Source organism: Lagopus muta, chromosome Z (assembly GCF_023343835.1).
Source record: "Lagopus muta isolate bLagMut1 chromosome Z, bLagMut1 primary, whole genome shotgun sequence".
Classification (NCBI taxonomy): Eukaryota; Metazoa; Chordata; class Aves; order Galliformes; family Phasianidae; genus Lagopus; species Lagopus muta.
The window spans coordinates 23,763,649-23,787,994 of NC_064472.1; the positions used below are offsets into that span (position 1 = coordinate 23,763,649).

The window sequence follows — 24,346 nt, forward strand, 5'->3', positions numbered from 1 at the left end:
ATTGAAAAAGAATAATACTTTTTAAAAAAATTATTTCTTAAGATACCTCTCAAGCAGTACTTCAGATATATGGAGACCTGGAATTCATCTACTGTATTGCCTTGCTTTGATTGCTTCTTTGTTTCTTTTTGAACATGAAGTTTGCTTCTTTGACCACTACTTAGCATTAAGCTGATGTTTTCAAGGAATTATCTCTTCTACCCACAAATTATAATTTTTAGTAATTGGCTCATAATCTATCATTCTCTGTAAAGTTTTCTCTCACTTTTTAAACATTACTGTGCATTCATCTGCGTTGAATTTCTCATTTTATAAACTAGTCAGTGCAGCTTTTCTTAGTCAACCTTTGCCTATAGTTTTTGTAGAAAAATTTTCTGCTGTAATGCCAGCAGTAAACTGATGATTCCTCTCTTCTTACCACCACACTGAAAAGCAAAAAGTCAACAAATTTAATTCTGGGATTCCATTGATAGCCTTCCTGTTCTGTAAAAATAATAATTTTCAGTCTGCTCCTGTCTTTCAATCAATTATTTATAAATCAATTATTTATAAATCCACTTTCATGTGGATTTGTGGTGAGAGGTCTCACCAATTTGCTCTTGAAATGCAGGATTATATCAAGTATATATCCTTAACCTGGTGCATCCAACTCAAAAAAATACCAACAAATTTGTGAGATATGGCTTTCAATTTCTTTTTCTTTAGCTTACTTCATTCAAATGTTATTGGAATTCTGCCTTCAAAGTTAGAACACAGTGGTAGCATAATGTTTTAATGGCGTATGCCAGGTATTGTGTATCCTCTTGTTCACTGGGAACAGGGTCTGATTCTGTTAATTGAGATCTAAATATTGTCATGGATGTTAGCTGTTTGTTTCTCAAGTTAAAAGTCCTTCACAGCAGTTCATCTGAAAATAATAGGCATTGCATTTATTTCCCTTAGCTGCAATTGTGCTTTTCATTATTTCTTCTTACAGTGTTAGATAGTTTTTATAAGCTAAAGCCTGTGGTATAAGATAAGAATTGATACTGCCAGAAGTGTTTCAGAGCTATTCAATATGCAATGCAACACTGTAAAACTAGAGTTAAAGAATGCATCACTGAACCCAAGAGTCATTTCAAAACCTTGCAGGTACTTGAAAAAAGAATGTTCCTCCTGAGTGCAGTGTTGCTATTGCTTTATACTGAACAGCAGTATACTCTATTGAGTTCCAAGTAGTGTGTTTAATAGTATTTTCTTGTATTTATATGCAATAAAAGTATTGTATGCATGTGTTGCTGCTTTTATAATTTTTTAGGTTTTAATGTATATTTTTTTCTCTTAGCTCGAAATCATGACAAATTTAGCAAACGAAGCCAACATATCAACTTTGCTTCGAGAATTTCAGGTTTGTGCAAAAGTGTATTCTTTTGAAAAGAAACGCTTTCTGTTGGCTAGTTGCCATTATTGAAAGTTTCAAGTAGAGTCTTAGTCCTATTTATTTTCAAGTTAAAATCATTTCCAGAATAAAGTGTTCTTGAAATTGAAATTAAACTGTCTTGTATCATAATGGATAATGGAACCTTTTATGTTTGAAAAGGAGTTTCAGTGTGTTGTTTCTCACTCTTTGCAGCTTAAAAAAAAAAATTGAGAAGAACTCAACCATTCAAAATTTTTAAAAATATATTCTACTAACTTGACTGATTCTTTAAATCACTAGAAAATATTGCCTTAATTTGAGTAATATTTGATCATTTGCATTAATTACCAAGCCTCATTTCTATGAGTCACCTGATAAAGTAGTATTACCTCAGTAGATAAGTATGTATCAGTAAGATGTTCTGCATGTGAAACACGTGTGAAAAAAGTGAAACTGTATGTGTTCTTCTTTCTTTACTCTTTGCTATATGACATCTAGTTTCATTGCTTCAGTTTTCTGGCTGCAGTTTTCTGGCATAGGCAGGTAGGTTACTCGTTGTTTCACACATGCTTCTGATTAAATGAACTGAAACTTCTCTGAAGAGAAAGCTCATCAACTCCTCTAACCTTGCAAGCAAACTAATTGCTGTTTTTGGCTAATTGCCCCTAGCCACTAGCTTCCTTGAAATCAGAGGTTCCCATGACTATGAGTGACCAAAGCAGGCAAGAAAATGTCTTCTGGAAGTGACAGTGAACAAGTGAACAAGTAAAACCTCATGTGCTTTCTAGATTGAATGTATTACATAGTATGTTTGTCTTTTGAGGATATATCATAAGTTTCCTGTTGATACAAAACCATGACACTTGTGTATAGACTAATGAAAACTCTATTTCTCTAGACTTACGTGAAAAGCCAAGATAAACAGTTTGCTGCAGCTACAATTCAGGCAATAGGCAGATGTGCAACTAACATCACTGAAGTGACTGACACATGCCTTAACGGCCTCGTATGTTTGCTGTCCAACAGGGATGGTAAGTTAAACGTTCCATCTGAGTGGTGGAATGGCTTGAAACCTTTTCTTAATGGAAATGGCTCAGAGTAGATAATGTAATAACATGCATGGAAACTTGTATAAAATTCAACTCATATGGCTGGATAAAAATAGTAACTTTGGTGTTTCTTGTATGAAACACTTCAAAATGCCCCTATAATCACTGAATATTTGTTTTCCTTTTTGTTAGTAAAATTAATTCCTTGTTGCCTGAAATTATAAGCTTACATGTTGTGTTTTTTTGTTTTTCCTCAAAATACTGTTAATTACTAAACTGTATTGTTGTGATTATCAGATGATAGTAAAAATTTTGCTATTATGTGTTTAGCTGCATCAAAGCAGTAAGCCTGTAGAGGGTGCTGAAAGCTTGGAATGGCTTTTTAGTGCATCAATGCCTAGCTGGAAAAATGTATTAAATAGTTTTAGTGTAAGTCCCAAATTTCGCTTGATCTTATTATTCAGCCTTCTGTTATTTTTTATAGTAACATGTAGTTGCCAGCCACTAAGGAAAACAACAAGAATCATGTAAAGTTGAGCACTGTAAATCAATACCTGATGATATTGTATATTCTTACTAGTTACCAAGGAATATTACACGGAAGGAGGTCAATAAGAGAATCAGAAGATTATTGTAAAATGTGAAGTCGACATGGCTATTGCTAAATATCAGAAATAGTGTTGGCACAGACGTAATCGAATATAATAATGTTAGGAAGGAGGAGAAGCATGATTTTGGGGATGCTACAGATTTATCAGAATTGTGCTCAAAACAGTGGTGTGACCTGCTCTGAGCTTTTACAAGCAGCATTAATTCCTCTTCATATTTACTGGACGTATTTTTCCTGGTAATCTTAAGAAGGCCTGTATTAGGTACAGTGCTTTGGTAGAGTATAGTTCTACCAGTGTAACCCAGAGATGCACTCAAGGCTTTTTCTTGTTTTATACACTACAAGCCCTTCTTCTCTTCTGCTTCATCTTGTTTTAGAAATTTCTGAGGGGCATCAGTGTACTGCTTGATACTTCTAATCTAAGTAACTTTCATTTCCTGTTGCTCTGGACCTTACATCCCTCTGCTATTCTGGTTATGCATTGTTTAAAGTACCTTCCCATGCTGTGTTGCAACACACCTTCTTGCTTTGTTGTTTTTTTGTTTGTTTGTTTTTTTCTTTTTGCTGATAAGGAACTTGGATAAGAACAATAGAAGAATATGCTTTTTTTTTTTAATTATAACTTCTCAACATATGAGTTTCTTCAAAATAACTCATTGTGTATTTCATACACATTCTACGTAAGTGTAGTACATATATGTTCAAGCATGAATGTGCATGAATATAAAAATATGTCCCAACAAGATTACTGATTCTAAGTAATAATCTAAAAAATACCTCTGAAGGTCTTGAGAGACCTCTGGAATCTTACTATCATCCTTCTATCCTACTATTATCTTCTTGTGCTTATTATTTTGAAAGGCTGCAAAAGATCTTTTGAACCTGACAGACAGCAAATTGTTTTACTGTAGATGAGGCAAAGAACTTGTTGAGTACCTCAGCCTTCTCCATGTCCACTGTAGCCGTTTCTCTCTTCTCACTTACAAGGGACTGTTCTGTCCTTGACCATCTCTTCTGACCAATGTACATGTAGAATTCCTTCTTATTATTTTTCTTGTCCCTCCTCAAGTTCTCTGTGCACACTGACTTTCCTGAGCTCATTTCTGCCTGTCCAAATGTCATGTATGTGTTCTTCCCAGGCCACCCTTCCCTGCTTCCACCACTCGCACCTTTCCTTCTTTTGCCTCAGTTTAACCACCTGGTCCTTTCCCAGCCATGTCTCTTTCCTGCTTCTTCCGTTTGATTTCTTGTTCTGGGGGATGGAGAGCTCTTGTGCTCCCACGAAAGTGTACTTAAAGAGCTGACAGATGTTCCTTTGTCCCCGAGGACAGTCCCATCCCCTAATTCCTGGAACAACCAGAGGTTTGCCAGAAAGTTACCTGCAATAAACTCCTAAGTCTCCTGGATTTCATGCAACCCACCATGTTGCTTGCCTAGCAGATAAACCGCTGGTTAAAATCACCCATCAAAATGAGAGCCTGCTAGTGCAGGCAGCCTGTGGTAGACTCAGACCACAGGCTGAGTTTTGTTCTGATCCCTAATCTCAACTCTCAACTTCATTGAGGCTGTTTTTAGAGGCAGTTCTTTACAATCTACCCACTTATCTTAGGAAGGCAGCTTCCATACCCCTCCTGCCCTGCCTATCCATTCTAAAAAGCTTGTAGCCCTCAATCAAAGTATTCCAGTTGTGTAATTTGTCCCACCTCGTTTCCATGATAGCAATTAACTCATAGTTTTCTATGTATAGTATAGAACATCTAATAACCTATCATATAATGTATATTAGGTTTTTAAGAAGTTGTTAAGCTCCAAGGTATTCAGAGATTTTCCTACTCAATGTAACTATTTCCATATTGCTTAGGAATTGTAGAAAGCTATCAGTTAACATACTAAAATTTTAACTATGACTTGTAATTTTAGTAGGGCTTCTGAAAAGTTGCTGATCCTTCCTGTAGTTTCCTTTTATTGCAATGTTATTCTTAATCACCTTTTCTGATACACTCAGTCATTGTTTTAAGATTTTGGTATACTTTTTGTGATTCTTTAGATATAAGATAATGTATTCTTATTTCATGATTTTTTGGTTCATTCATCATTGTCTTATACGCACTTTTTCTTACATAATTCTAGTAGAGTTACAATTTTAATTTTCTTAATGGTTGTTCAGAATGTCAATAATTTCACCTCTTACATCCATTGTTCTCTGATTTTACGTACATGATGTAGAAACTGTTGTTGACTAAATACATGTCCTTGACTAAATACATGTATTACATTTCACACTTATTTTTGGGATTCTACACAAATCAAGGCTTGCACAAAGCAAGCCTTGAAGAGCCTTTCTTTTCTGGGTTATGTCAGTCTTTATTCTAATATGAATACATTTTGCTTTTGTTTGTACTTTCTTTTTTTGGTAAAATGAACCATGTGCATACAGTTCTCTAAATTTACATCTGCACACGCAAGATGTTCCTACGTTGATACGTCGTATATTGCACTTACAGTTCATCATGATCAATACTACACTGTCAGCAAATGTTTTTAATAATGACTTCATGTCCACTTCAGACTTTTGGTTACAATCTTACTTTTCTTAGCCATTCTTTTTCTCTGTTAAGTAATATGAACACTCAGTGGTGGAGGTTGTCATACCAGTATCTCCCACTCCAAGTGGCTGAGATAACATGTCAAATAAAGGATGACATAAAAAGCTGCAAGGTATAATTTAAGGTTTGTAGTGTAACGATACATATTCAGAGCTTTTGAATAACTCCCCTGTAAAGAAGTTTTCTTTCTAAGCAGTAGTAATAAAAATTAGAGATTTCTTCTGCATACTGCTTTTTTGTAATTTCATCTTGTTTAATTTCTGAGTGAGTGGTCCAAGTGTCAGTTTAACTATTCAGCTGTAGAAATACTTCTATGAAATTTAAGGAATGGTTGTTGTATACTTTCTTTATTTTAAACACTGATACTGTAGGAAAAATAGTTACTCCCATTCTCCCATTTGTAATATAAATGGAAACTAGAATAACTTCGAACTCTTGCAGTAGTCTTTTTATTTTGCATTCAGCTTTGGTTATGTTTGACTTCATCTTTTTTTTGTGTCCTTCCTTAACACTTTATTCTTGCATAAAAGCTTTATTTTGCACCAGTGGGGATTTTTTTTTCAGCTTCAAAAGTTGCACATTTCATACAAGTTAGACTGTGGTCTACTTGGTACAGTAGTTAGGAAGTCCAAGTCGTGACTTTGACATAAATCTTAAAATGGCTTATGTATTTAGAAGTTTTCTTTCAGTGTAATAGAAATTAGGTTACAGACTTGACAGAGGGCATATAGTATGTGAAAAAGTGCAAAATGAATGTTTAGCTGTTTCTCTATTTTAAGGGTAAGCTATCTTTGCTAACATTGTACATTTCTGTGAATTACTTGCATTTTTAATACAGATACTAAATTATTTACAATATGTGTAGGTGACAAACTTTCTGTTTGTCAATTTGAAAATGAAAAATGCAAGCAGCTTTACTAAAAGGCAGTTTCAGAGAAAGTATGTGGTAGGTTGATATTTTTACATTTAGAATATGGCTCTGTCCTTTTAGCTGCCTAAAACTTTCTTGTAGAAGCCAAACTTCATATTACTTAGTGGAGTGGTTTACATATTTGTTACCAAATATTCTGTTCTGCAGAACATATTTTGAAAGCCTTTTGCATCTTTTACAATTCATTGTTTATGACTTTTTCTTCTTCATAAATGCTTTTAAAAATAATAATTTGTTTTGTCTTAAACAGAAATTGTAGTTGCTGAAAGTGTTGTTGTCATTAAGAAACTGCTGCAAACCCAGCCAGCACACCATGGTGAAATAATTAAGCATATGGCCAAACTCTTGGATAACATTACAGTGAGTATTTGTGTGTGGTGTCTGATAGAGTAAGATTTTCTTAACTGACTGATAAAAATGAGACCATTTCTTTTGAATTTGGACCGTGAATGGAAATGGATGTATAAGAGAAGTAGGAACAATTTTTAATTTTTTTTTTACTTTATAAATTATTATTTTACTCAATTTTAAGGAAGAAGAAGAAATAGGAGCTATTAAATGGCATCAATTTGAAACCTGGGGGCTTCTTTGAAAAAAAATACTGAAATACTGATAATTGCTAGTACCCTCAGGCCAAGATCAAATCTGTTAGCTTCTAGAGCACAAGTGGGTAAGTTGAAATAAAAATAAGGGCAAGGTAACACTGATCTTGAGGATTTTCAGCTTATTGTCCCAGTGATCTTTTTCCATACCCACTTATATACAAACATACCCAGGTTGTGGTTTAACCTGGCAGGCAGCTAAGCACCACCCAGCTGTTCATGCACACCCTTCCCTTCTGTTTCCCTCTCTGGTGCGATAGGAGAGAATACTTAAAAGTGCAAGAACCTGTGGGCTGAGATAAGGACAGTTTAATAAGAAATAAAGGGAAGATAAAAATGAAGCAAACAAATTTTGCAGTGTATTGTTTCTCACCACCAGCTGACCAATACCCAGTGACTCCCTGAGCAATGATATCCTCTCTGGCTTCTCACAGTTTTACTACTGAGCTTGATAACATATGGAATTGAGTATCCCTGTAGTCAATTTGGCTCTGCTGTTCTGGTTGTGTCCCCCTGCAGCATTCTCTCTAGCAGAGCTGCATGAGAATCAGAATGGTTCTTGCTATAAGTGCTGCTCAGCAACAAATAAAATATTGATTTAGTATGCTATAGCAATATTTCCTTCACAAATCCAAACCAGAGCATCATACCAGCTACCATGAAGAAAACTAACTTTGTCTCAGCTCAAACCAGAACAATATCCACCCTTAATTCTGTATCATTTATATCATGCTTATGTCCCACACTTTCGAATTATCACCACCCTCCTGTTCTTTGATATATACAGACAGGTGTAATTTCCTTAGTCTACAGACCATCTCTCTATGAAGTCCATTGAATTCTTCTAGCCCATAACTTTGGACTGCATCAGTCACATTAGACCTCCAGGGCTGGAGAGATAGTATGTGGTGTTGAAGTGTTGCATGCTGAAGCCAGCTCTGGTTCCAGTCAAAACTGCACCTTCCTCATGCCATCAGTTATGCTCATTTCCATCAAAATTCATTCTTCATTAATCTGGGTGACTTACTGTAATACCTTTGATATGGGATAAAGCAACTATAATAGCAGTGGCATACAGCATTATTAATGAGGGATGCTCTGGAAAGTTGGTGGCAGGGTAGTAGAGGTGAATCTTTCTGACAGTATTGCATTACCTTGTGTTGCTGTGCCATAGATGACAGCAGAGAGTAACTGCTGCTGGTGGAGATTTTTACATGCGCAGCATGCGTGCTCTTCACTGGTGTAAATTCATAGCTAATAGTGGTGACTGCATTGAGAAGCAGTTCTTTGTAGCTAAGAACTTGCACTACCACAGTGTTATCACTATTTCCTTGAAGTCCATGTTATATTTCCACATTACCCACCAAGTACACCCAAGTCCTTGAGCAAAAACAACGCTCTGAATGAGTCTGCCTTTGCCTTAGTCAAGAATAACCCAGACTCTTTCCCAGAGCATTTTTATGTGCATTCCAGGAGCTTTCTCCCCTTCTCCAGTTTTAACTGGACAGGGATACATCCCTTGGCAGATTCCCTACTGTTGACTAACCAGGTGGCCTTTCCTAAATGTGTATCACAGTGTTTGGATGTCCCAGCAGACTTTGCTCCCAGCATAGTTGTTTGATTTTCCTACATGCTACATGCTGGTGCACGGTACAGGATGTGATATACCCACTCAAAGCTGTGCCTTTTGGCCCTGGTGTCTAAGAGTTTCTTTTTGAAAGTGAGTCCTTATGATGGATAAATTCTTTCAGGGATGCCATGTTGCCTTAAGACTTGCTTTTCAAGGCCCGAAATAGTTTCACGTGGTGGCATAGCATACATTTCTAACCCTTCTGTGGTTACTTCTACCATTGCTGTCTATACTGATTTCATCCTAAATTTCAAAACACAGCACACTATTATGGAGCCAGGACACTACCAAATCACCTTATCTTTCCATGACACCAAATGCACTTCTGAATGAGTGATGAAATGCTTATATTAGTCACACTTCTGTTTTTTTAATCTTTGAGGCACTTAACAGTAACATCTGTTTTACTATTACCTATCCTTTGACTAAACTGAAGTTAAGGTATATTGGTATTTACTAGTCAGACTCTCCTTGCAGTTCCAGTTATTGATAAAACATTCATCGTTCTATTCTAAATTGCAGTGTAGGACTGAACGTAATTAACTACCTATTACATCATATCCCAAGGATATCAAAATTTAATCTCTCAATTATTATTCTTCTATAGATGCTAAAAATGAGATAGTTCTGTTCCATATAATTATGTGTTTATTGATGATTGAACAGTAAATAGTTTCTAAATGAATGAATGAATTGTCTATTTTTCATATTTGGGAAAGTTTGAAAGAAGGACATGTGATTTTCTCCATCCATACTTACTCAACAGACTAAACAAATAAATCTTTGGCCAATAGAACATATACTTAACAACTGACAATCAAACATCATAATTAAGTAGATGTAATGTAATTGCATTGGGTTGTTCATCTCTAGAATATAAAGAAGTTGAGATACTGTTGCCAATTAAATATCAAACAAGTATTAGCTACTTTATAACAATCATAATAATCACTTGTGCTTTCAGAAAATATGAACAATGATTTTATTAATAATTACAATCTCATAAATTGAGGGTAATTTTATTGTACTCATTTTCTGACACTTCTCCAAATGCATTTGTATTCTTACTATCATGTGTTTATTATACAAGATAAAATAGGTGTTTCTTAAGTACCCCATTTAACATTTTAATCTTTTTGTAGCTAATATTTATTTCACAAAATTAATACTTTGGTGTAAATATTTCATTTTAAATACAGGGATTTTTTTTAATGATGCTTTTTTAATTTGATTAAGGACAAAACAGAAGAACATGCAATACTTGAACTACTGTGAGATATACTAACAATCTACAGTAATGAAGCTGTACAGAATAACAGGAGATGGTGGTATAGGAGAACAGAGCTGTAAGAGAAATAGATCAAAAATCAAAATCTGAATCTGAACCCTGCTTCTTATTGGGAAAAAGGTAGTGTGATAACTACTGAGGATCTGAATTTTAAATTTCATTATTTAATGAAGCATTATGGAAATTCCCTAGATTTGCATGTGCATTTTAAAATGTGAGTTTACAACATAGTTGCCTCAGTTTTTGTTCACAACATAAAAATGCGAAGCAAGATTTCTTAACATTTAGTTAACACAGAAGGAAATATATACGTATATGCAAGTACACACACTTTTGTAGAGGTGTATTTTAAACAGAGGTTTATTTTTGTAGAATCAGAGAATATCCTGAAGGATCAACAAGGATCATCAAGTCCGATTCCTGGTCCCACACAGGACCCTATGTCTCAGAGCACTGTTCAAATGCTTCTTGAATTTGGACAGTCTTGGTGCTGTGCCCATTGCCCTGTGCAGCCCGTTCCATGCCCACCACCCTCTGATGCAGACCCTGTCCCCAGCCCCCAGCCGCCCCTCCCCTGGCACAGCTCCATGCGTTCCCTCGTTCTGTCACTGTCACAGAGAGCACAGCTCACCGCTGCCCTCTGCTCCCTGTGCCGCCATGAGGGCTGCCCTCAGCTCCTCTGCTCTGTACTGAGCACACCCAGGGGCTTCACAGAGTCACTCCTCACAGCGATAGACAAAGGGGAATGGCTTTAAACTAAAAGTGGGGAGATTTAGTTTAGATATTAGAAAGAAATTGGTTACTCAGAGGGCAGTGAGGCACTGGCACAAACTGCCCAGAGAAGTTGTAGATGCCCCATACCTGGAGGTGTTCAGCAACCAGGTTGAATGGGGCCCTGGGCAGCCTGAGCAGGTGGCTGGCAGTCCTGCTCATGGCAGGAACTTGGACTGGGTGAGCTCTGAGACTGCTTCCAACCCCAGCTATTCTGTGATTCTTCTACTGCACGCAGTGCTCAGGGTGGCACTGCACTAGAACAGAGCGGAATGGAAGAATCTCTCCCCTTGCCCACTGGCGGTGCTGGTGTACAGCAAGGTACAGATGGTCCTTTTGGCTGCCAGGACACGTTGCTGACTCGTGTTCAAGTTGCTGTTGATCAAGGTGTCCAAATCCATCAAACATAATCTTAGGTGAGCTTGAAAGTAAGTAGTGAGTAGGCGAGTGTGAACAAAGAAATTCTTTGGTGCCACTTAGAGTTTAATTTAATGTAAGTTTAGTACTATGTAAAACAGCAGAAAGAATGAACATGTCTATAAGCAGTTAAAGACAAATGTGTAAGGTAAAAAATATCTACTTGATTTTTTTTACCATACTTCAGATTAGGTAAATGGTGAACACCTAGCCACTAAAATAAACAAATTTGGTGGAAACTGGATGAAGTGACATTTGGGGCTGGTGCATGAATTTGTTGCATTAATGTTGCTATCTTTGATTTTCCGTGACAAGATGCCTAAAAATTTTCCATAATAGTGTTTTGTTCAGGTCTTCCAATCTGCAATTTACTCATTCCTGTGGAGGATTCTTCAGAAGCCATTTAGAAAATGACAGGATGGATAGTAACCTAAGTATTACCTAACTATAAGGAATGGTAGGAAGTTCAATTAAAAAATACAGAGCTCTTGTTAACAATCACTTTCATTTAGGATAAAACTTGAGGTCTGTGTCTGTTTCAGTTCACCCTTAAACTGATGTTTCTTACATATTAAAAAGATTTCTTATCTTTCTTCTTTTTCTTTTTTTATGTTCTCATTTTTACTTTAGACTTGTACCTCAGGTGTACCCAGGCAAAGATCTATGTTTGCTATCCATGTTGCCATGTTCAGTAATCTAAACCTCTTCTTGTATTTTGTATCTTTTGATAAGCCTTTTTTTTTCTGTTTGTTTTTTCTCATTCCAGTGATTTTTGAAGTGGGGTGACCAGAAGTTGCCCACAATAATCAGAATATAAAGAAATTTAATTTAATGACATATATTATTTATATTTTTTTTTACCTTTCATAGTGTTTTCTGCCTTTCAGTTTCTACTGAGCATTGAGTTAGTATCTCCAAAGAGCTATAGAGTTGCTTGTAATCCAGAGATACTCTGATCTAGAAAAAGTTTGGACTTTTGTCAGTATTTTGTAGGATTTTTTTTCTAAAGTTCTGATATTAATGTACCAAGGCTGCCTGCATAAATTCTTAAGTGCGACGAATGACTCACCTTCAACTCTTCAGGCTCTGTTTTAGTTTACATTACATTGAATAACTTACTGTCAGCAGTCTTGGTCAGCTTTCTAGATACTTTTCTCACTTATTTGCAGAGCTGTTGAGCAGCATGTCTTCACTGAGATGGTCCTGGGGAACAACTGATGGTTGTAACTGCTTTTCTGTATTTTATATTTTCTAGTCCTTTTTTTTACCCAAGGAAAAGCCTTCCAGCCTCATAAAGGATCAAGATTTACAAAGATGTTGCTGAGGGGCTTTTTCAAAATATTATAGAATATTCTTTCGTCACATAATAATGATGTTCATTCATTTTCACAAATAATTTTCTTTCAGATTGCACATGATTCAGAATTTGTATAAGAACAAGTACTGGCAGTTTTAACCTGAATTAAGTTTTAACATAGTTTGGTTAGACTAATTCAACCAGGTAAACACAGGAGGAGCTTACTTATGTATCTTTTCTTTGTACTGACATCTGGCATTGCCTCATCAAAGTTATCCCTCTTTCCATTTCTAATTCCATTTACAATCTGTTTGAATATCAACTTGTTTTCTGGCAAATGTAGATGACCAGAACTAGTAATTTTAAGTTGTGATTTAGGCTCATATATTGTGTAATGAGCATAGAATGGAATAACAAGAGCTTTTTGAAATGTGCTATTTAGAATAATCTGTAAAACCTTTGTAGATGTTTTTCTCTAATTGCTGCAACTACCTGCTGTAAGTTGTTTTTCTAATTTTTTTTAAATTACAAATATATATGTGTATACTTTTTTTTAAAACTGTTTATTTATTTTCTTCCAGACAGATAATGGGTTAAAATGGCTGTAGAAACTGCCTTTTTGTACTGCAGCTTCAGAAGAGCACTTAACGACTTGCTCAGGGCGTATAGAATAAAACATAAGGCAAAGTAATTTGCCATACTGTTTGCTTTAGAGAACAATACAGAGCAGGGCTGAATAATTAAGGTATTATTTTCAGCATTTTTGTTGATTCAAGGTCCCTACTTATGCTATACTGGAAAAGGCAATGAAGGTCTAGAAGTGGCTTCATTTCTTGTTTGCTGTTTTGAACTCTGGAAACAATGGCTGCAGGATCATGCATTTGATATTACATGTTTGAAGACGGGCAGTCTTAAGCAGGGAAAAAGAACTCTGAAAATATTGTGTGATTTTGACCCCAAATGAATCCAGTGACACGGAAACATTGGGTTCATCAGTTCCACATATACTTTTCATTAAAATGGTTTCCACTTAGGGTTCGATTCAAAAGTCTCTAATTGATATCGATTCTCATTGCACAAAATTGTGTTTAATATATAGTGTATTTATGTAGTAGGCTGGTTAAAATGCACAGTCTCACAAGATATTCTGCATGGTTTCCTTTTGCAGTGTTTTTCAAGTTAAGCTGGTTTAGTTTGTTTATTTGACATTGTGAGACTACTTTGTAAGATTTACATTTTACGAAGAACTTTGTAAGAAAAAAAAAACAACTTCAGGCATAAAACAGTGCACATCTAAATATTTCATTGTGTTTTTAAAGCGTAGTCCTGGATTTGATTTGAAAAATTACATTTCTAGTTTTTGTATTTCATAATAAATACAGTTTTTGAAAGTAGTCTGCTATGTGAGCAAGGCAATAATAGGGAAGAGATGTTTCTGATGGGCTGCTGCCTAGAGCGGGGTACTTGGTGTTCTCTTGTAGAATTGTAATTTTTTAACAAGTCTATAATGAAATATTTAAGAAAAATAAATCTAGCATAACTGAAATGTGAAGTTGCCCATATATTCTTATTTAGAGGTATTCTGTCTGTACAGCAGGCAACTTGAACTGCTCCAATACTGGAAAATTTAATGTACCACTCAATTACTATTCTTTAGCCCAATTTAAAGTAATAGATCGGGAGTGAGGTCTTAATGCAGTGTAACCTTTGGAACATTAGAAATAACCTCTTTCCCTTCTGAAATCAGCGTACAGTAATGACATCAGTCTTACTGTACTGCAGGTGAACATTTTCTGACTGCATTTGAAGTTCTTGTATTTTGCAGTTGTTCAGTACCTTGTTCCTGTCTCCCATGCCATAGATTCCAAGACCTTTTTTAACAATTCATTAAAAAGTCTCCGTATTTTATATCTGTCTCACATACTTGTGTTATAGCACACTCAATACATTATTTTGTAGTTATGTTAACTCTGCATCAAGCATCTTTTCAGAATTTACATCTGATGTTTATCTTGAGGGATGTTTTGTTGTTGTTACTGGACTCCTGAGTTATGTCCTTCCATGATCTTATTGCTCCTTCTCTCTATAGAAGCAGTCCTTTGTTTGAACTTTTGTTGGCTTATGTATTTGCAACAATGTGCAGGATAGAGTCAGGTATTTGAGAATGATTTTATTCAAAGCTGTTCTCAATCTTTCCGGGATACTAGAAGGTGCTTAATCACTAGAATTTCTTGTGAGCGTAATTAGCTTTTCTTAAATATGGTTTACTGGGCCATTTTCTGGGGACTGTGGGCCATAGGTTGGAAAATGCTGTTCTGAACCTTGGTAATTTACTTATATTTTTTAAGTTACAAATGTAACTAAAAAGCAGAGTTTCCAAATTTAAAATGCATACAGGATAGAATAACTAACAGTTGCTTTCCATTGTAATTCTGACATGTAAATGAATTCTGGGCAGGTGCTGAAAAAGTAATTATAACACCGATACAGGATAGAAAGAATTAGTGTTTTAAAAACTGCAGTGCTGAACTTCTCAAACCTGTTCTCTCCAGTTCTCCTAAGGCAGAATTCAAACTACCTTCAGTGTAAGCTTACTCAAAAAGAACACTGTGTAGTGTAGAGAGTCATAAAAGCTTTATACACATTTTTCACTTTGGAAAAAAAGTGGAAAAAAATTAGCTGAAATTGCAGTTGCAATTGGAAGCTTACCCTTGGCATTTTTTTCTAACCTAAAGTCCGTCATTTTACAGGATAGAACAGTTGTGTTTTTTCAAAGTGTATCGATAAAGGTTCTGTGTAAAACTTGTGGTGCTCTCAGGACATGCTTTTTCCTGGATGAATTTTCCCACCTTTGAAAATTCTCTGCATGTATCGCCATGCCACTTAACTCCTGTGAAACACAGTCCAGTAGCTCCAAAAATATAAGACCTGTGTGAACTTTCTGGTCTGAGTGTTTCTGCTTAAGGAGACAGATCGTATTCCAAAGTTGAAAAGACTAATTTTGAACTCCTCTCTCTCCAAAATCTGACACTGAGCTCTCACAGGACATGTGCAAAAAAATGAATCTTGCTGTCATATGACTTTAAATAAGGATAGAGGAAAAATAACAGTCTTAAATTCCTATGCTTTTGAAGTTGATGGACAGGAGCTGAGGAAGCTCTGTTTATTCAAAACCATTTCTATATGAATATAGACACAAAAAGCATTTGCGTTTCAGCATGGTCTTTAGCATAATCTGATGGCAAGCATTCCCAGCTGAACCTGAAATACTTACATTTTCTTTCTAATTGCCATTGGCTGGTACTGTTATCATGGGCACATAGCTTCTGTGTGTCTCTGTTCACACTCCTGATCTGTTTGCCTTGTCAAATGGTATGTGTTTTGGGTCAGAATCTATGTATGTACACTCAGTCTACCACAGTGAGTGCGCTGAATGAGATATAATCTGGGTCTGTGTTTCTTTCACGCCAATTATGTTTAGGCAGTATTTTGTTTAACTTATTACTGAACACAGTGCAAGTAAGCACGTTTTTCATGTGAATATGCTAATTTATGGTGTGTGATGTTTTCTCAGGTTCCAGTAGCAAGAGCCAGCATCTTGTGGCTCATTGGGGAGTACTGTGAACGGGTTCCAAAGATTGCACCTGATGTTTTGAGAAAGACAGCCAAGAGCTTCATAAATGAAGATGACCTTGTAAAGTTGCAGATCTTAAATTTGGGAGCAAAACTGTATTTAACAAACTCAAAGCAGGTAAGGTTTAAATACACAAGAGAATATATTTACAGTCACAGTAGTTTTTTTGTACCATCTGTATAGTCCAGTCCTGATTTCTTTTAATAAACAACTGAAACCAGTTCACAGTAATTATTACTTTTTTTAGAACTCAACCTAAACCTAACCAACAGCCCTTGAGTGTGCTGTATCATAAACACAGATGTATCGATGAAATTGCTCTATTTTTTGTTGTTCCTTTCTTTATTGAGAAGATTTGTGGATTTTTTTTCATTCAGGTAAGTAGAAACTATTTATAAATTGTTTAATCAGCATAAAATTGGAAATTTTCCAGCTGAGATTTGCTGCTTTCTGGATCAAAAAGCAGAATTTTCTGGGGACTTCTGTCATTATGAATAAAAAATTGCTTGTTTTGGTTCAAGATGTTTAAAAAGAAATGCCAGAAAAAGGCCTCAGTGTCTTTCTGTTGGTGCTCATCTTAAAGATAGTAGCTGCTTTTTCTTTTCTCTCTGTTTCATATTATTTCACTTTCCTTTGTGGGAGAGTGGGTTTTGATCATCTCTGCTGATAAAGATAACCTAAAAATGTCAGATAATACAGAAGAATGAACTTAGATTTCTACAGCTGTGAGAGGGCCTTACTGTTTAATTCATCTCAGTGACCGTACTGTGAACTTCGTCACTCTCTGGCTGTGGAATATAGCATCTTGACACTAATTTTTCACATTCTAATTTTTCTATAAAAGTTTGTGAAATATTTTCCAAATATATAATGAATATATTATTTGAGTTATATAGACTGGACTCGTAGACCTTTTTGTTTCATAGCAGCTTTGACGGCATAGGATCTTGCATGTCTGCAACAGTGATGTGTTCCTTGATAGCTATATCTAACTGCAGACTTGATCCATCTGAGACTTTATTCTGTAGGGCATGTGGGAGATGAACTGTCTTGCCTTGCATTCAAATAAGAATGAATGCTTGTCCTTTGCTCAGACAGTCTAAAATGGGTGAGTAACAAAAGGTGACTTCTTTCTGTCAGTGCTCTTCTTAATGAAAGTGCTGACTGAGCTAAGAAAAGATTGGTTTGATTATCTTAATTGTCTCTTACTGGGCCATTGGTAGTATTTACTAATTTTTCCAAATGGCCAAAAATCCTTGGAGATGATGATTTCTGTGATATTCTTTTTCCAAACTCATGTGGTCATAATACATTTTTAAACATATTTTACATGAGGCATGTTAATAGATTCAAATATGATGTTGATTATGAAGTGGATGAATCTGTCTCCTGAGATGCCTGCTAAATGATGAGTGTCGTGGAAAGGTATTTTCCTCTTTTAAGTTGTGTAGTAGTAAGCTTTCTTCTTGAGTCATCAAGATATTTTTGTACAAAATTCAAAGAGCATAGGTTGATGATCTGGCTTGACTGAAAGCTCCTTCCAAACTATAAAAGGTGTTTTTGCCTTTAGGAGCCAGCAGCACTTCTTGTTCATCTACATCATTGCCAGGAATAAGACTCTTCTCAACTCCCTCATTAAAACATTTATTTCAGGAGTGATTCCAGTTCCTAAAACATTCAGCCACTCGTTAGCCTAATTGTCGAGCTCTCAGGCAAACCCTGTACACTTGGCTGCTCAGTTGTCTTTCTGTCCCTCTCTCCCCTTGTCTATGTTTTCTCCTGTATCCTACTCCACCACATAATACTTTTTAATTCTTTGTTAATTTCCTCCAAAGCCAGTGGAGTTGAGGTAATCTCAAAGATGCAATATCATTTTGCTGAAAAGTAGAGTAAGGACAGCAGAGACACAAAAACAAAATGAAAGACAAGCAGGTAAAAAAGCACCAATTCTGGAGGGAATATGACTTTGTATTTTCAAATCCTTAAAATATCATGTTTGATTTGCTATTAATTTCCTTAGACATAAGTCCAAACATCTAATGCAGTATATTTTCAGGAATACTTTGGAAATTCAATTTTTTTTTTTTAATAAGAATTTCCAGTTCTATTTTTTTAATTGTGTGATGAGCTTGCAACAGCTGTTTATAATTTAAGACCTCTAGGTTCAGTGCTATCTGGATAAATATATCATAAGATTTCTTCTGATTGTCCATGTTGTTTAGTAAGCTTATTTCCTTTTGTTGTCAATTAGGATCGTAAGAATCCTTGTGAATGCAGTATATATCTATGTAAGTGGAGTTCATATGAGGGAAACAAGTTATGCAGAAAAACATGGTATCTAATTGCTTGAGCTATTCTTTGCCTGTAAGAGGAAGAAGAAAAGATATCTAGAGGTGTTTCTGCTGTGTAACACAATAGGTGTCATGCTGAATAAAGGCCCAAGTAATTGTAAAGGGATAATTTGTTAAATGTGACTTAGCACAGCATCCTTGTCTTGGGTATCAAAGGAGTCAAGTTACTGTGAGGTAACAGCAACTAAGAATGAATAGTTTGCTGTTTCTTTCCCATTGTTGAGGCTAAGCCACTGGTGATATTTGCATTAAAATATTTTTCAAGGAGAGCCAAACAGCAAATTACTGCTAGTCTAGAATATACATTATATTCTTAAGTAGAAGCAGTGCCATTGGAAAGTTCTACAAACATTGCTAAAGGATGGTCTGTTCTATACCTTCTCACTGGCCAAACCAAAATGTACAAACGAAAGTAGTAAATGCTAACAGTGCAGAGATATAAGAAGTGATATTATGTCTGCATATAATGAGCATGTACAGATAACAAGAGGTGGGCATATGGTAATAAACGTATAGAATGTTTATGTCAGAGTGCTTTGTTTTATTGAAGTATGAAGTCAGATATGTGCAGATTCTGTCATATTTTAGAAGACTAACTTCTTGCTGAAACAGTTTTCAGCTTATAGATATTCCTTTGTTGGCAAAACTGAGGGAGTGTTCATTAATTTATTTTCCGTTTTTAATTAAAATGAATTGTTTCTATTAGGTACCTCCATGTAGAAGAGCTTCTCTGACTTGTTTGGTTGCACTGCCATAAGAAAAATTTAGTGTTCTATTGCCATTTTCATTAATGCTATTTATGACACCTGCAAGGAGAATTCTTGCAGTATGGAGCATTCGACATATGTATTTGTATAGAGAAATATGGAAGAGGTGTTTTTGTGGAGAGTAAGAAAGCAAGGATCATGGAAATGATCCCATTAAAGAAGACGCCATCTTTCAATATCGTGTTGTATCAGGGCTGCTCCAAAAACAATGCCTCCTATTTTATTATGTTGTCATTTATGGCCCATAATGTCATAGGCAGATGGTGGTGGTATGGAAGTTAACTTTAACTTTCTTATCAATATTCCATTGCATTTTCTTGCCACGTGAGTGTTGGCAGCAGAGGGCCATCTGACATGGAAGTGCGTATGGAGCAAAGGTGTGACACTGAATTCCTCCGTGTGGAAATAATGGCACCTATTGATGTTCATTGGTACTTCCTGAACATTTGTCGAGACCGAGCAGTGGATGTGAGCACAGTGGGGTGGTGGGTGGTGTGTTTCAGCAGTGGTGCAGATTGCTACAAGGCTCTTGTTCATTGCAGCTGTAAATGCATAACAATGGGGACTCTTTTTAAAAAGAGAGTTTTGTAGCTGAAATAGTGCTATCATCAAATAGAGGTATTGTTCTCTTAGTATCTGTTGTATTTTCCATGGAAATAAATGGGAGACATTATTTTTGGAGCAACCTACATATATGTTTAAAATAAAAAAAAGTTTTTGTTACTGTGTATGTCACTTACAGGAATTAATCAGTATGCTGAAAAAGTCTTTGTAGATATGTGGACTACTCTAACTTGCATCCTCAAAAAGGATTTTTTCCTAATAAATTGTACATTCCAAAATTTAACGCTTTTTTTTTTTTTTTTTTGCATATTCCTCCCCTCATGCAATTAAAAATGCTACTCTGGTAACAGTTGCCTGATAAACAAGATACATATGCAAGCTAGTTTCTTTGCATAAAGAAAGTAAATGCCTCTTGTCAATGTCTTAACCTTATGTTATCCATCTACTCTTAGTTGTTATACTAAAAATTAACTTTGTTGTGATGGTAAATTTTTTTTTGCTCTTTTTACTGTTTCCTTCTGTGTGAACAAAGTTGCATAATTCTTTCGAATGCATTTGATCATTGCAGTTCTGTTCAATGTTATTGCTCTGCTCACCCTACCTACCTTAGTATTTCTAAGGGAGAGTCTTCCTGTGTGTGTGGTTTTTTAAAAATTTATTCGTATTATTAAAATTATTTAATACGTGTTAATATTCTCAGACATCAAATTAAGAAGTCCTATTATCCTGTAAAAAGCATGATAATACAAGTTGTTCACTTACATAAATAAATAAATGACTGATGTTACTGGAGGCTTTAAGCTTCAAGAAAAAAATGGAAGAAGTCTTTTATCCTGGTTTTTAGAGGGCATCAGCAGCTTGCTTTTATGAAAAAGTAACAGCTAAATGCACTGCAAATAATTTGCAGTAATCCAGTTCAGTGATTCATGTGTCTGCTTTAATGGGTCATAATTCAGGATAAAGTAACTGAGTGCAGTCAGAGTGCAGACACTGCTTATGCCAGGGACTGTATCTCTTCATAAAACACACCTCAGCAGAAGCAGTTTGCCAGCCCCCTAATACCCTCTGATGTTTTGATGTCCTGCATATTTTTCCGATTAAGTTTTGAGTGCCATGTTTTTAGTTGTATTTCCACATTCATTATCCTCACGTAGATCCTTCAGCGGGTTTGCCATATATGATTATTTTTTTAATGATGCCTTTCTTTCCACTTCAGCAGTTTAATAATCTAGCACATGGCTGCTTCTCAGTACTCAGCATTCACCTCCCCAATACAGAAGAGGACATGTGCTTTGGCTTCAGAATTCCATTTGCAGCTTTAGAAATGCATATTCCCTGTGGAACAACATTTGTTTGACATAACCATTCATTTTTATTACCTCTTTAAATATGTTTATCCAGAGTTATCAATAATCATAAATAACTTGTATTCTGTTCTTGTCCTGTTTTTTTCCACAGACAAAATTGCTTACCCAGTATGTATTAAATCTCGGCAAGTATGATCAAAGCTACGACATCAGAGACCGTACAAGATTTATTAGGCAGCTTATTGTTCCGAATGAGAAGAGTGGAGCTTTAAGCAAATATGCCAAAAAAATATTTCTGGCACAGAAACCTGCTCCATTGCTCGAGTCTCCCTTTAAAGGTATTACTGCCAAAATCATTTGGTAAATGTTCATTGTGTAAAGGAATGTGACAGCCTATTCTATCTCAAATATACTCACAAATTGCGTCACTTAGCGAACTCAAATGATTAATATGCAAAGGTACTCACTCTGCAAACAAGGTTTACATGTTGCATACACATTACATTTGCCTGATGACAAACCCTGGCAAAACTGTTTGTGTGGATTTTAAATTTGGCTTAATAACAGAAAGTGTGTATTTTGAAGAAAAATATTCTTTCATTTAGGAAAATGTCTTTAGTCTTTTATCTAGACTTCAATAGAAGGTTGTTAATGCACTGTAAACCTATTATGAATCTGAAATAAATTGAATCTCCGTAGATTAGCTTTTTATTGTTTTTCTCCAAAGTGATAGTTTTCGCAGTGCATTTTCCTCTTTTAAGAAGTATGAACCATTGTCTTTTCAAATGAAAAGGTTATTAGGTTATCTGAATTAAAAATGCTCTGTTACTGTCATGATTTGCAATTTTAATTTTCATACTCCTATATGTTGTAAAGCTCTAAAAGGAGCTCCATTTTGAAGAAAAACTATTAAGATTCTGGATGTGTTTGTGCCAAGACATGTATATGGATTGTTTAACTGTGCTGTCATTCTTAATATTCACAGTAAAGTAATTTTTAGAGAAGCTACATTTCAGAGCAACACCTCTAAACACACTGACTGATTAGCTTTTTTATTGACCATTATGGGGGAGATTATTGTAATCTATGGACTGAAATCAGTTTTTTGACCTATGAAGAGCTTCCTAGTTTATATTTATTCCATGACATTTGAGGTAATATAATAGCAATTACCTTTACCCCTGATTAAGATTGCTCTTTGTGGTGGAGCTCATGTTGTTTGTGTATTTTCCACTCCCCCATTTTTTTAATAGATCGGGATCATTTCCAGCTTGGTACCTTGTCTCACACGCTGAACAGCCGAGCCACTGGCTACCTGGAGCTGTCTGACTGGCCGGAGGTGGCACCTGACCCTGCTGTGCGAAACGTTGAAGTGGCCGAATTGGTATGTTGGCATTGTTAAAAGTAACTTTGCCAAAGGCATAAGCCAGTACCGAGTATTACCTGGAAATGTAAATAGTTAAATGATACGTTTATCTGTACTGAAAATTTTTTATGTGTCTGATGATCTGTGTGGCATGTTTTAGCTCAGAAACTGAAAATTCTTTAAAACTGCACCGTGCTTACTGTTTATTTTTAATGAGAGAAGTGGATCAACTGCAGGCCGCCTTACCTCACTTGAGGACTAAATTAACTTTCCTTCCTTCCATCTCATTTTTTATTTCTTATCTCTCGTATTCTCTGTGCTGCAGTATGTTTATTACTGTTTATGATGAATATTAAAGTAGTAGGTCAATGGAGGATTTTCAATGTACAAATCCAAGTCATAGCAGAAAAAAAAAAGTAGAATAAACAAAAGGCAGCAGCAGGGTAAGAAGTTATGTATATTTTGAAGTGTAAAATTTGGAATAGACCAAGGTTTACATTTCAGGCAATCTGAATAAAATTTGGAACATTTCTAAAACGAAAATGTCATCTACTAGTGCACTGCTTATTAGTGCATTAGTGTTACTACATTACACAGATAGTGATCTACTACTGATTCCAATTCCATTCCATTACGGAACTGGAAATTAGCGAGCAGAATCAATTTCTGGTACCGGAGTTATGATTTATGCATCAGATACCAGAGTACTAATAAATGTTAGTGAAAGCCATTACAGTAACAGGAATTGAGGTGTATTGAAATATACTATGCTGGTGATGCTCCCAGAGATAAGTTCTTTTAGCATGTCCACATAGAAAAGCATGCGGTCCTTGTCATTAGCCAACTCCCACACTAAATTGCACATGAATTTGCCTATAAGATGTCAGGAATGGAATGAGTGGAGAAAATTCTAAAAAATGGTTGTGTTTTACAGAGGCCAGTAAACAATGAAGTATACAGCAAGCGTTTCTCCTTAGTACTTCAGTAATAATTGTGTACCTTCTTCTATACAGTTCAGGAAAAGAGATATTTGTTTACAAACTTCTGAAAGCTTTTATGAGGAGAGTTTGATTGCAGTCATCTCAAAGGGTTTTATTATAAATGATAAAGTTGGCATGAAAGAGTGTGTGGAGGTACCTTTATCCATAAAAATAAAAGCCTTGCATGAAATTGATCAGATGAAGTAACACCTGCTTACAACACAACAGAAAACGTCTTCTGACTACTTAAACCTCAAAATAAACGTGAAAATCCTTTTTCCAAGGCTTTTTTGCAAATATTTTCTTTGGAGAATACCACATTAGCGACTTTGTGATTGCTCTAATACTTCACATGACTATACAAAATAAGTGAATGAAATTGAGTTAAAAAGCTGTCACTGATGCAGACCTGTATCAGTGTTGAAACGGTTGCCTATTTGTTTCTTCCCTGGCAAGAATTTTTCTTCAGTTGCTCAGCATTTTAGGGAATATGAATTAAAAACAGTCTGGCCAAAGTAGTGTTTTGTTGATAAGAATTACTTTTATTTGGCAAATACCAAAGGAAGTGAAATACAGTTGTCATCTAGCTACTGCCTGGTGGGTCTGTGTCTGTTTTCCTCTTAAAACTTGGGATGATAAAGATGGTATTTATTCTTCATTCTAGCATTAGGGTAAACTGAAATGGTGCCAAAGATAAAACTCTTAACACTACAGCATCTTTTGGCATAGCAATTTATTTATGGCTACCAGTGCTTTTAAATCTCCCTTAGTAAATCT

The 24,346-nt window shown here is 35.6% G+C and overlaps 1 protein-coding gene across 2 annotated transcripts in view; it reads left to right on the forward strand.

Annotated features, from left to right (window-relative positions):
* Positions 1–24,346, forward strand: part of AP3B1 (adaptor related protein complex 3 subunit beta 1) — a 159,957-nt gene that overhangs the window by 74,360 nt on the left and 61,251 nt on the right. For both annotated transcript variants that reach the window (XM_048932545.1, XM_048932544.1), the window contains exons 12-17: positions 1,325–1,387; positions 2,298–2,430; positions 6,846–6,955; positions 16,175–16,351; positions 21,375–21,561; positions 22,477–22,607. In XM_048932545.1, coding sequence (XP_048788502.1) covers positions 1,325–1,387; positions 2,298–2,430; positions 6,846–6,955; positions 16,175–16,351; positions 21,375–21,561; positions 22,477–22,607 — 801 coding nt within the window. The remainder of the gene's footprint in view (positions 1–1,324; positions 1,388–2,297; positions 2,431–6,845; positions 6,956–16,174; positions 16,352–21,374; positions 21,562–22,476; positions 22,608–24,346) is intronic.